Here is a 14,372-nt window from a genome sequence, read left to right as displayed (position 1 = left end):
AGTATACCTGAAAATCTGTACCTAGATTAATATTTTAAAAAATTATCCATGTTTATAAAGGACATCTACATTAATTTATACTCTGTAGATTGTAGATAAGGTTAGTGCATAAAAGGACTATTTTGCTTACATGATTCCTCTTGTAGCTTATGATCTGGCTGACAGCTATCACTTTGGTTGTTGCAAAGCTGCAATATTTCACTCTGACTGGTGTTGACAATGTGTGTACTTGTTTTATTAAATGTAATCAGTACAACTCGTTCATGCAACCAATGTTCACTTATATTGTCAGCATAATGATTCTTTGATGTAACTGGAACATTTCTTCTGAGACGAATTCTGGAGAATGGGTTGCCAGTCAGTTCTCTGTTTTGATGATTCCACAACCAGAATTTAAGAACAAAGCCTTCTATTGACTGCCTCTTAAAGTCAAGTGCAGTGGGGATCATAGCATACATATTCTTGCCAGTGTGATTGTACAGAATACTACTTTGACCTTTGGAAACAATTTTTATTTCTGTCTGACATGTACCAGGGCATTTCCCACTGTTTAGCACTGTCAAGTGATGGTCACCTATATCATGTATTTCCAAATGAGTATTCCGTGGAGGTCTCCGAAGGCCATGCTGTTTCAAATTTTGAATTCTGTATGTGCTCTGATCTATGTGCCATGTGCGATTAGTAATTTCGGTATATAGTTGATTCACTGCTATAATCTGCACGGAATCTGTCAGAAGAGAAAACAAACCATAAGCAGCAGTTGTAATTATGCATATGCTTATATTTATCCTAATTTCAACTAAAAATAACTATGCTCACCTTTCCCAGCTTCCTCTTCACATGTACAAGTAATTCTCCAGTCTGTTTCCAAAATGATATTTGTTATTCTAGGACAGTCAGAGACCATCAGTGGCTGTCCCAGTAACTGGCCCATCTTTCCTGATATTAGTATTAAATAGTTTCGCTTTGCAGTATTTGTTTTGTGATTCTCTGTAATTGCACAAGCTGCAAGCAGTTCATTAGTTCCATCATGGTCTAAATCTGGTAAGATAAGGGGAAACTGTATGTCATCTACAGTAAACTGGAACCGATGTCTGAGATGCCATACCGTACTACCTGCAAAAAACAGTAAAAACATTGGGAGACTGACATCTCACACACAAAAATCATATTCAGCAATTTTCCATTGTATTCAATCCACACAGGCAAAGAAAAGCAGTTATAAACCCAGTGGAAAATTCAATCTTCAGTTTTTTTTTGCTAGGTACAATTAGTTAATTATCATGTGAAATATATATTCATTAATTCATTGCAATTTGGAATGCATCAGTAAGTCATAATACATGTCTTACATGTTTCAAGAGTTTTTATGGCTACATGCTGACCATTTATATATTTGTACTTCAGGCTGCTAAACTTATAATACTGAACTTAACTGGTCATAGTGCCACAAAAAGTGACTATATGAACACAAAAAAAATTATGGTGTAAAGTTTTAAAATAGTTTTTATCTATCTGACCCTTCAGAGCATTAAGTATACGATCAAAGACTTTTACAATTACACACTTCATGCAACATGTGTTAAGCTAAGGCTGAGTAACAATACTAAAGTAATTCTTTCTTTGAGCGTTATATTCACTGTGGATGGAATGGTGGTTCTAATTGACAGGTTTAATAAATGAGTATATTTACTATGAGGCTGTTATCAGCAAATGCATTTCCTTGCAAGAGATTTAAGAATTAACACCTCATATTTAGTACATGTTAGTTAATTTTAAAATCATTTGATGTTTTTGGTCTTCTATGTGATATCATACTGACTCAAGCTTTTCTACAAAATATCTGAATATTTCCCAAAGAGGATCTTGTAACGTCATACAGTGAGTACGCGCAATTAAACAGTGCATCGGCCCAGACAGCACATGGGGCCCTCAACCACTCATCTTCACATGACTAATGTATGCTTCAGTGTTAGACTGTGACTTAATGTACTCCTTGTTTAAAAGTTTTTGCGCTGATTACTACTTTATTCAGTGTCTCTGTATATCCTTTCATGCGGAAGTGGAATAAAAGTTAGTTGGTGGGAATTCTGATATTGTGTTTGTGCAACATTACAATATTTTTGGCAATGAGTATGGTATTCTGTTCAGAATGTTTTGTTTTAGGTTCACTATGCCCAACATGCCAGTGGATGAAATTATTCAATCCCTTGTTGAACAGCAGCAAGCTCCCACCAACCAGCAGCAGGTTCTCTCCGTAGTGCTAAATAATTTGCCAGCTTCACTGCCATGCAGGGGTTCACCACCGTTGACACAGCCCCCATTTTTCCTCCATATGATGATACTGCATATAAAAAATGCCTTCAACAACAGTTCCAAGCTCTTGGTGTCTCTGACCCTAACATGTGTATAGCTTTCTTTCTGTCATGGATTTCTCCTTGTGTTTATCAGATTTTGTGTCAGCTAGCTCCTGCTCAGGAACCTGCCAGTCTCTCTTTCGAAGAACTACTTCACTTGGTCTCTACTTATCAGTGCAAGTGAACTCATGTTAATGCTGCTCACACTGAGTTCTACTATTGTCAAAAGTGACCACAACAATCGTACAGAGTTTGGGAAGCAGAACTCCACAGGCTTAGCTGTCATTGTGTTTATTACTGAAGGTCACTAGGACTCATATGCTGATTCGGTGGTTAGTGATGCTACAATACGCTTGCCCCGAATAGAGAAGTTCGTGAACCAACTTTATAATGTAAAAATACCTCTCTCATAGCAGTTTTGAACATTGCCCAGCCTTCTGAAGTATCTAGGAAATCAGATAGAAGCTTGGTGTGAAGTTGCCTTCACCGCTTCTCCTCCTCAGCCACCATCAGTTAGCCCACAGGCAGAAGATGATGTCGTGGCCACACAATCATGGCCTCCACAACACATGGGGTGATGCCATGCTAAACAGCAAAAGAATCAGCATCATAACAGTGGCCGTGTGCTCCTCTATCATTGTGCCCATATTGTTTTGATCAACATGAGCAAGTCATGTGCACAAAAAGGTACAAATTGCATCTGTGTGCAACTCTCAACCTCATTCATTAGCCGTGAACACAGATGTGAACAGTGTTTGCCAAGTGATGGTAGCACCAAACGGCTGTGGCAGTGACTTTGTTAAATTCTCAAAACTATGTGGACCTTGGATCAGTAGTGTTGTCCTCTATCTCTCATCGGTTGGTGAGTTACAACAAACAACAAATACTCATATTTGGATTGTTGTCTATTCCACTACTGTATAAAGCAATTGTTTGGCCTTTGACATTTCTAATGGTGAATAATGCCAACACTGCAAACTTATTTGGGTTACACACTTTCAGAATGTTTGGATTCTCTATTTCTGATGAAGTGCATCTTGTTTCGGATCAAATTCTGTACCAACAACTGGACACATACTGCTCGGAATTTTCCTCACTGTTTTTGCAAGGTTTTGGTAGTGCTACCGATGTCAAGGCTCACATCACAATGAAATGAATGGTGTGCCCAAGTTTTCTTCATGCCTGACCAATCCTAATAGTGCTTTCCATTTATTAATCCTAATAGCGTTTATGGAAGCACGTAAAATTAGAATTAGATTGCTTAACATCCTTGGGTACTGTCACACATCTCCTTTAGTGAATGGTCTACTCCACTGGTAATTGTTGCAAAACATAAGAATAACCTCTGGCTCTGAGGCGATTTTAAAAAGTCTGTAAATACACAGTATATTATTGATAACTATCCCTTACTCCATCAGGATGAGCACTTAGCATGGATTTCTGGGGGCCAATATTTTTTCAAGGTAGACTTGCCTGAAGCCTACTTGGAACTGACTATGGATTATGATTCCAAACATACCCTCATAGTGAATACCTCCTTCAGGTTATATCAATTCCAGCGCCTGCTACTCAGCGTCGCTTGCACTCTTTCTATTTTCCAATGAATACTGGAGAAACTCTGGCCTCCATGCCGGGGTGCGTTAACTACCTGGATGATATTGTAGCCTCCAGTTCCTCAATAGAACAGTTGTGGAACCTTCGATGGTGCTGCATGTTGCCATGTTGAAATGTAACTTGGACAAATCACAATTTTTTTCAGTTGTCTATCATCATCTCAGTTTTGAAGCTTCAAGTGCAGGCATTGAGCCTTTACACCAGCATGGTGATGCCATTACGGCTTTGCCATGTCCTGCCGATGTCAAGAAGATGCAGACCTTTCTCGGAAAGATTGCGTACTACCATAAATTTCTTCCTGGTGTGGCCTCAGTGGCTCAAGCCCCTTCATGCTCCATTATTTCACTGGTCACACAATTGTGAGCGTGCTTTTACACTGTTGAAGCCAAAATTACACTCGGCACATTGCTTGGTTACCTTCCAACTAGACCAAGATCTTGTTTTGGCCGCAGATGCGTCCCAGTATGGCCATGGGGCCATTGTCACTCACAAATATGTGGACAGATCTGAATGCCCTATTGCGTACGCTTATAAAACCCTGATTCATGCACAACAGCGATACTCACAAGTGGGAAATGAAGCCCTTGCTATTGTGTATGCACTCAAAATATTTCATCTTTTCCTCTATGGTTCTAAATTTCATTTTCTGATAATAGATGTCTAGCTCTTCTTTTCCATCATTCAGCATCTCTACCAGATGAAGCAGTCCATCGTCTCCAATGCTGGGCTCCTTTTTTGTTGAGCTATAACTACAAAATTCATTTCCACCCCACAGTACAACATGCTAATGCGGATGTTCTTTCTCAATTCCCGATTGGTCCTGATTCAATATTTGATCAAGATGAACTATTGTGTTTTCATTTAGATGTCAAATCCCAAAACACCAAGGATGGTTTTCCCATTATTAGTTGTCAGATTTTGGTGGCTGTCATGGCCAATCCTGTCTTAAATCAGGTTATTCAAATTGTCCACCATGGCTGGCCAGATAAGCCACTGGGCTGCGCATCGGATTTCTTGTGCTCTCCATCCTTGCTGGTGTGTTAGTTGGCTACTGAAGAGCTGGTGATGAGGGTTGTGATCCCGTCCGTATTGCTGTGAGATCTCCTGCGCCTTCTCCACCTGGACGATAGGGGTGTTACTCATACAAAATTGCTGACCTGCTGCCATGTATTTTGGCCAGGTATTGACAATGAGATCATGTGTGTTGTGTCAGCCTGTCCACAGGGTGCCACCTAGGGGGCGTATTCACACTGATTTTGTGGATCCATTCCTTAAGTATTTAGGGCTTGTAGTAACCGATGGTCTCTCAAAATTTCCTTATATTGTTCGCTGCCCATCCAAATTCATGGTGGCTATTGTCACGGCTGCCGTAAATAGTTTTTCCTAGGAAGGATTCTGGTGTACCCTTGTGACAGACAAGGGCCCACAGTTTATTTCTTAGAATCTTGAAGATTTTTGTATAAAGAGTGGCATCCGAGAAGTTACTGCCCCTCCATTTCAACCTCAGTCCAATGGTGAGGCGGAGCGGCTGGTCCATACTTGCAAAACTCGGATTAAGAAATATATCATGCAATCTTCTCCCGAGGAATCCTCAGTAGGTCCTTGAACTCATATAGGTTCACTCCAGCTGGTGACCATAGCCCGGCAAAGCTGTTTCACAGCTGCCAGCCCTGTACACTGCTTCATCTGTTCCGGCTGACACCTGGCCACCCACGAATGGCCCCCTTGCAGCAGTTCGGTTTGGGCTTGCTGTAAGGACCCGTGGGTTGGCTGGCACCCTAAGTGGATACCAGTGATCTTCCATCACTGCTGAGGCCACCGATTGTGCATCATGCACACCTCCAATGGCTTGGTGTCATGGCACTATGACCAGCTCCTCCCACTTGTGACCAACCATGTGCCAGAGACTCCGCCAACCCTGTGGCCACCTCCTCCATCCACACAGGTGCCTACAGTGAGGTCTGTTAATAAAAGCAATGTAAATACTAGTGAGAGACACAATTTGATACAACTCATGCAACAAATAACACAACAGTTTACAAAACAACACAAATATCAGGAAAGTGGAGCACAACTTAAGGGTATAGGTCAACAGTTAACACAGCTAAATCAGGTATTTAACAATCTGAAGAATAATGTTAGTCAACAGTTCAGTAAAGTGAGCAAAACTATACACACTAAATTAGCTGACAAACTATCCGGGAGGTTCACAGAGCTAGGTAAACAACTGAAACAAGAAATAAGTACCAAGATATCCTGCAACATAAATACGTTAACGGAAAGAGTATCATCCATAGATGATAAACAGGAACAACTGCCAGGTGAGTACAAAACCTCAGTGAAGCATATTCCCAAATTCAGGAGAGAGAATCCCAAATGGATGTGTCGGTAAAAAATGTGACGAATGCAGTCAGCAAGACGTGTGCAAAAACTTACCTACAGAAGTACAAAAGTAAAGTCTATGAGCGGACCAATTGAGTTTAGGATCAAAAGTTGCCAAAAAACAGAGAGAGATGAGATATGTACAGATGTAAAGGAAATAACTGTCAAAGCTGAAGCTGGGGTGCTGGATAAGGGCAGCACCCTTGCTGACAAGGTAGTGTCAGAGTGCAAAATTTATGTAGATACAGTAGAAGAAACTCTAAAAGAGAAAGGAAGTCAGTAGATTCCAGTTTAAAGGAAGCAGAGGAAAGGTTTTGAGGCAGTATTGCTAAAACTACTGACATTCCAAAACAAAAGTTGACAGAAACCAAACCCATGCTTTTAGAAAAGTTAGATATTTTGGTTACCCACAATACGTGGCTAGCCCATTGACAGAAAATAGCGAAGGTTGCAGAATGCAACAACACTTGCCAGCAGCTGTACCTGTCAAGCAAGCGCAACCACCATGCGCTACACCCCAAGTGAACACAAACACGCCTGTCACAGACAGCACAGTGTGCTTGTCAACATTACTTGCAGATGAGGGATTACTCAGGCATCGACAATTACCTCTGAAGGGAAAAAAACCTCTGAAGGGAAAAGAACAAACCCCGTGGTCTTTCTCAGAGCATTTTGAAATGGTTTACCTCATACCTGAACCGAAGCCCAGATTAGATTTGTTGTTGGATACACACAGGCAACATTCTACTATGGGCTATGAATATGGCAGAACGTTGCCATGACTATGATCAGTTTGAGAGAGCCTTTCTGGATAAATATTGTTCTGAGGCCATCTCAGATGTGAAGTATTCAACCCAGCTCCAGTGAATAGCAAACATGGAAGTTTAAGCAGCTATTTTGAAATATATTTGAATAAAATCATATACTTGATGAACCCGATATCTCAAGAAGACGTTCTGAAAATTTTAAAGAGCCATCTTCCTGCTCACATTAGGGAAAATCTCATTACCATTCCAGAACACGACACCAGATACTTTCTATCTATACTGGACTCAATCGATTTGATATATGAAGAGAGACCAGTACAACTCAAGCTTGTTAATACACAGATAGTGCCACAGAGATTTATGGACCAACAAGTGAACAATGGATTCGTAGTACAACACAAATGGTATCCTTAACCCACACAGATATACGGTAATGGTAATCACAATGACAATGGCAAAGGCTGTAAATTCAAGGGTGGATATAAAAGAAATGGGCAAAAATCAACTACAATGGGCCAGCAGAGTATGACCAGCCTGTACAATATGTACAGACACACAACCTATCAGCAATAATCAGCCATTTGCTTGGCAAACACAAAACAATACAACAGTCGAATAATCCACAGATGGTGGAATTTGGTCAACAAAGTAATACACATATGCCAAATAACACACAAAGGCAAAGAGAATTTCAGTCGAGAGCCTCACAGGATACTAATTGGCATGGTCAAACAACAACTGTCCATATAGTAGAAATGATGTTGCCATGATGCCGGAAAAATTGAACCGGTCATGGTAGGCCCTTGTTCTGTGAGCTGGGGGAAAGAGTGGGGGCACTTGTTGATCAACACCTGCTTTATCTGGTACTACGACGGTAGAGGTGTGAAAGATGATCTGTATACCCTCTACGTTGTATATTAATATTAGATTTAGGCTGCTGGAAGTCACATTTCAGAATTTATGTACTTAGTTGTTAAGGAAAATTTTTTGTTTGTGTTTTTTCTTATATGCCAAATGTGTAAATGATAAGATGAGTGGTTGTAACAAGTCAGAATTATACTTTTATATGTCTAGGGATGACAACACTCTAAACACAACACTTTGCCTTGTACATGGCCCAGTTGTAAACACATAAACGAACTTGTAAAACACACGGTAGCATCCAATGCAATACACAACTCGCCGCAACGCAAGTGGTATCAGAGCGATGCAGCAGCATTGGGGAGCAAGCTAGTCAACAAACTGCAAGCCTATTGAATAAACAGGGATATAGAAAATTAGGAGAGAGTCTATACTACAACTATAACTATCTACACAGTACACACCCACAAAGATAAGCTAAGGGACTATATACACAGGAAAGAGATCCTAAACTATGAGATATTTACTTAAGCTATGCTACTATATACGTTACATCTATATATGCACAGTATTTATAAATTTAAATATTAGTGCATGCACCAATTACAATTTATGGATGAGAAAAGTGTTGCTGCAGGTAAACAAACGAGTACAATATAAGTGGCAAATTGAATAAGAGGTCACACTACACCTCTAATACGCTTTATCTTTCAGACTTGTAAAGGTTGGTACAGAAGCACACATGAATTAAATAAGTTTTGTGATAGCCAGATTGCACACTGAAATGAATGAATACATGGTTTAATATGTGAAAAAAAGCATTAATAGCCATCAAGCCACTATACACTTATCTATGAAAATTTAGTTTTAAGTTAGTATTTAGGTTTCTCTTGCAGGACACGATGCATCGACACGTCCTAAAGTGAAGAAAGATAAATGCTTGTAGGGTGTTAGGTACCATATAAACCAAATAATCAAGGGGTTGAAACCAAACTGCTGCGAGTGTTGACTACCCATGAAAGCCTCACCTGATTTACAGTGAAATTTTTATGCATGTTTGTTACTTATGTAAACACTGTTTAATGCTTATTGTACGTAATGATGATACAACTTTGTATACCTCAGCATATGAAATGGTTATCCTTTATACAATGAACGTAACGTGTAAATATTGAGCTGCACTTTTAAACATTGAATTAGTATTTGATACAATTGGTATCGTCAGATTTGAGTTGTGTTTATAAACAACAAATTATTTTGTTCTTGGGATCACAGTTAAGTCTATTAACGAGATGTAACTGAGCACATAAATGTCTTTCCACGAAATTTCCACAACCTTGTAGAGTGTAGGTCCTTCCTGGATAATGCTAGAGAAGCGAGGCTATGCTTAGCTATCTGAGCAGCGCATAGTATCTATTGTAGCGACTGTTTTTTACTTCTTTGATTCTTTTGAACTGATAAATATAATCCAGCAAGAACTCACTGTGAACTGAAATGAAATTTATGTCAATATATGCCATAAATGAAAACAGAATCTATTGTTGTATGAATGTTTTATGAACCACGTATAACCAAATGAGAGTAAAATGTTACTCATATAATTGGAATTGAATAATCTCCACAGTGAACAGTTTTCTCAAAGAGGGAAGGAGTGTTGAAACCTTATACAGCACAACTCCATGGCCAGCCTAAGGACGCCACTGTCCATCAGCACAGATGGTGCAGCAAGCGCTGCGCCGTGTGCAAAACAAGTCATATGTAAGCCAGCATGTCGAGCCCTCGGCCACCCTACTGTTTGTGCAGCTAATATATCTGCTTCACTGTTAGTTAATGTACCCTTTGGTTAAGTGTGTGGAAGTGAATAAAAGTTGGTTGGTGGGAACACTGATATTGTGTTAGTGCACCATTACAACACATCTATACGCTATTGATTATATAGTTATATCTAAAAACAAAGATGATGTGACTTACCAAACGAAAGTGCTGGCACGTCGATAGACAGACAAACATACACACAAAATAAAATTCTAGCTTTCGCAACCAACGGTTGCCTCGTCAGGAAAGAGGGAAGGAGAGGGAAAGACGAAAGGATTTGGGTTTTAAGGGAGAGGGTAAGGAGTCATTCCAATCCCGGGAGTGGAAGGACTTACCTTAGGGGAAAAAAAGGACGGGTATACACTCGCACACACACACATATCCATCCACACATATACAGACACAAGCAGACATATACAGAGGCAAAGAGTTTCAGAGTAACTCTACATAACAGCTATACATGCTATTCCTATTTTGTGCTAAAGGTTTTCCTGTCAACTCCATTGTTATTTATGTACTGTTCAGTTTTTACTATTTCATTGCAAAGATGTTACTTACTGTATGTTTCTACTTCACTCTAGATGTGTTACTTCTCTTCCAATGTTGTCTGCTAACATTTAACTTCTTTGGTGATAATACTCAGTAAATGTCTGAAGATGGCCTTGTAAGCCGAAAACGAGTTAGCAATAAAAGTAATATTGTAGAACGAAAGCAAACTGGTGCTTTTCATTTATTATTATAATGTTGTTCTACCAAGAACCGACGGAAGATTCTGTTAATATGACTTTCCTAACATCTTGAATCCATGCTGCTGTTGACTTCTTGTCCCAAAGATACATAAAAATCTGTTTGGTTAACCTGCTGCCATTCATTCTGTATAAATGTTCAAAAAATAGCAGTCACCTCTTCTGTAGTATTTCAGTTATGTTTTATATGTTGTGATATACTAATCCATTATTTCTCAATTTCCATACCTCTGTGTTTCTTAGTGGACCAAGTATTTCTCAAATGATTCTTCTTTTTAGGACTTCACGTTGTAGTGCCTCGAGAATTTCGGGGTTAATTCCAGACACACTCGTATTTCCACCGTCTCAAACACGCATTATTTTAAAGATGAGAGTGTGAAAGTGGAACTGTGTCTACTGCACAACGATTATGTGTGTGCAGGACTGGCATGTATCGGACGGTTGATCGGCATTGGCAGGTAGTCGCAGCACTCGCCTCAGAAGTTACATGCCAAGCACAAGAAGCAAACGCGCCGTACTCTGTGACGGTGTTACGTCAGTCATTATTGAGAACAGCTGAATGTTGTTAAAGAAAAGAAAAGACACTTACTTATTCACTTACTTTCGTGAGGTCCGCATGGTGGACTTTCTAGAGCTTTCTAGATTGTATTTGTTATAAAGTATGTGAGAGCATCTTATCTTCAGAGAAGAAGTTGGGCAGACAATCGCAGCTAGCTATCCTGAAAAGAAGATCGGCGAAACAACTCCACCTAAGCTCAATAATAAAGTGGAAGTGTGAGTCTGGCACTCTGCTCCCTCTAGTTGCCGGAAACCACCAGAACGATTGCGTAATTTGTAATTCAGCACTAAACATTCACTTGCCTAAAGACTGATGTGTTGTAATGCTATATTTTCAAACTTTTAGACAGAGACCTTTTGTTGTAAATATTCCTGGTTATATGCACTCTCCATTTTATATATTCTTTCTTCTACAGCAAATTTTTCTAAGCCATTTTCCTGAATCATTTCTCCCAGATGTTTAAGTTTATTAACCCTCTTTATCTGTTACTAGGATTTCTGGGGTATTTTTTATGTTTGCCATAAATTTTGTTTTCTCTACAGAAATTCTTATACCTGCTTTGTTGGCTATTCTTTTTAGAGAATGATTTGTATTTCTCCATTTGTTAGGTTTCAGAAGGAATGACAAACTAATCCGCAAATGCTAGACAGTGAATTTCACTACCTTTGTTGTTAGTCCCCAGCCGTATTAATAACAACTTATGTTCTCTAACAGTTTCAGCGACGAGAGAAGTGGTGCAAAACTGGATTGCGAACTTCACACTTCTCTTACTATACAATTGACGTACTTGAAACGTCTAGCCGATCCTCTTCTCCGGATATGCGGCTACGTCGATCTCCACAACTTCTACTCTGAAGAAATAATGCTGGTTAGAGGAACTAAAAAAGACACTTTCTCTACGGAAATAATTTGGTACTCACATAACACACTGGGTTCAGTTCTGGTATATTTTTAATTCCATGAGTTTCTTATAAGCACACAAACTCTTGCAAGTCAACTACACCGATAACCATCAGATACTATTAATGATAACTACATTGTGGTGGGTTTAATAACCACCAGAAATGCCAAAATAGGTCTTGCTTCTAGCAAGTCTAACACCAAGATTAAGCAAGAGTCTTGAGACACATCATGTTTCAATTGTCTAAAACAATTACAGTTATTTGACCACCAAGGAATAATACGTAGTTATTCCTTGCATCCTCCATACAGGTTCTATGGCATGAGCAGCAAACACTTGTCGGCGTCACTCATCTGATGCAACTCTTGTCTTCCCACGATAACGTCCATCCTCCACACACAGACATGTGTTGTGCAGTATATAGGTGCTCTCTCTCTCTCTCTCTCTCTCTCTCTCTCTCTCTCTCTCTCACACCCACACACACACACACACACACACACACACACACACACACTTATCTTTAAAACATTGCATGTTCGAGGTGGCAGACGGTCGACTGGTTCCAGAATTTATGTGGAAATTCTCGAATCACTACATATCCCCCCCCTAGGCGAACACACAATATTTTATACGTAATTACCTTGTACAGTAATATCACATAGGATAACACTTCATTTTTCAACAATACATCTTTTTCTATTAATAATGTAAATACTCTTGTTCTTATTGCTTGGTCATTCCTTTTTTCCATTCTACTACAATTATAAAATACAAACCTTTCAATCAATGTTGAGTTACCTCTTTCAATATCTAAAAATCGAGAGGACCCAAATTTTTGTTTTCTGCTCTTTTTCCAATCATAAATTCCAGATGTCATGGATCCTTGAATATTTCATCCTTTATTCTAATTCTCTGTACTACCTCTTTAGTCTGTAGTAAATCTGGGCAAAATAAAAGTGTTCCTATTGACACTCAGAAAATATAATAATGCTAGTGAAATATAGAATTCAAACTTACCAGAATAATTCCTACAAAATGTGTGATTTCTGTCACGATACTGTCCTTTCCCCTTGGATCATCTATACCTTACACGTGGGTTGACCCTATGAGTGCCCTTCCTCCATCCATTTCAGTAGGTACACCCCTTTAAATTCCTATTCTCCTATGGTACACATCGTACAAACACACCGCCGGTTGAGTCTTGTACCGATTCCTGTATGGAGGACATAGTGATAGACATCCCCGGGGTTGCGAAGCAGCTGAATGGGTTGAAAATAAATAAACCGCCAGGTCCTGATGAGATTCAAATTCGGTTTTACAGAGAGTACTCTACTGCATTGGCTCCTTACTTAGCTTGCATTTATCGTGAATCTCTTGCCCAACTGTTTGCTGTGGTGTACGGGAAGGTGTCGTCGTTGAGTGACTGTAGGAGGATACAAGATGACTTGGACAGGATTTGTGATTAGTGTAAAGAATGGCAGCTAACTCTAAATATAGATAAATGTAAATTAATGCAGATGAATAGGAAAAACAATCGCATAATGTTTGAATACTACATTAGTAGTGTAGCGCTTGACACAGTCACTTCCATTAAATATTTGGGCGTAACATTGCAGAGCGATATGAAATGGGACAAGCATGTAAGGCAGTTGTGGGGAAGGCAGATAGTCGTCTTCGGTTCACTGGTAGAATTTTGGGAAGATGTGGTTCATCTGTAAAGGAGACCGCTTATAAAACACCAATACAACCTATTCTTGCGTATCGCTCGAGTGTTTGGGATCCCTATCAGGTCAGATTGAGGGAGGACACAGAAGCAATTCAGAGGCAGGCTGCTAGATTTGTTACTGGTAGGTTTGATCATCATGCGAGTGTTACGGAAAAGCTTCAGGAACTCAGGTGGGAGTCTCTAGAGAAAAGGAGGCATTCTTTTTGTGTATCGCTACTGAGGAAATTTAGAGAACCAGCATTTGAGGAAGACTGCAGTACAGCTTTACTGCCACCAACTTATATTTCGCGGAAAGACCACAAAGATAAGATAAGAGAGATTAGGGCTCATACAGAGGCATATAGGCAGTCATTTTTCCCTCGCTCTGTTTGGGAGTGTAACAGGGAGAGAAGATGCTAGTTGTGGTACGAGGTACCCTCCGCCACGCACCGTGTGGTGGATTGCCGAGTATGTATGTAGATGTAGATGTATTCATACAAAATGGTTTACTCGTGTTATAAGAGTCCCACCAGTCATCAGAATATTTTGTTTGACTGACCTTCCTTAACAATTACCACAAACTCTTCCTCTCTGGCTTACGCTCTCCTTAACTACTCATGCTTCCCACAAGGTATACGTGATGTAAAATAAGCATAGTTCTTATA

The 14,372-nt window shown here is 39.6% G+C and overlaps 1 protein-coding gene across 2 annotated transcripts in view; it reads right to left on the bottom strand.

The window, feature by feature from the left end:
* LOC126475432 (protein FAM234A) overlaps positions 1 to 14,372 on the bottom strand; it is a 119,936-nt gene that overhangs the window by 14,681 nt on the left and 90,883 nt on the right. For both annotated transcript variants that reach the window (XM_050103282.1, XM_050103283.1), the window contains 2 exons: positions 820 to 1,116; positions 131 to 727 (listed from right to left, as the gene is read on the bottom strand). In XM_050103282.1, coding sequence (XP_049959239.1) covers positions 131 to 727; positions 820 to 1,116 — 894 coding nt within the window. The remainder of the gene's footprint in view (positions 1 to 130; positions 728 to 819; positions 1,117 to 14,372) is intronic.

Source organism: Schistocerca serialis, chromosome 4, assembly GCF_023864345.2.
Source record: "Schistocerca serialis cubense isolate TAMUIC-IGC-003099 chromosome 4, iqSchSeri2.2, whole genome shotgun sequence".
In the NCBI taxonomy this organism is placed as follows: Eukaryota; Metazoa; Arthropoda; class Insecta; order Orthoptera; family Acrididae; genus Schistocerca; species Schistocerca serialis.
The sequence above is the reverse complement of the archived record's forward strand: the minus strand, read 5'-3'. Positions and strand labels throughout refer to the sequence as shown.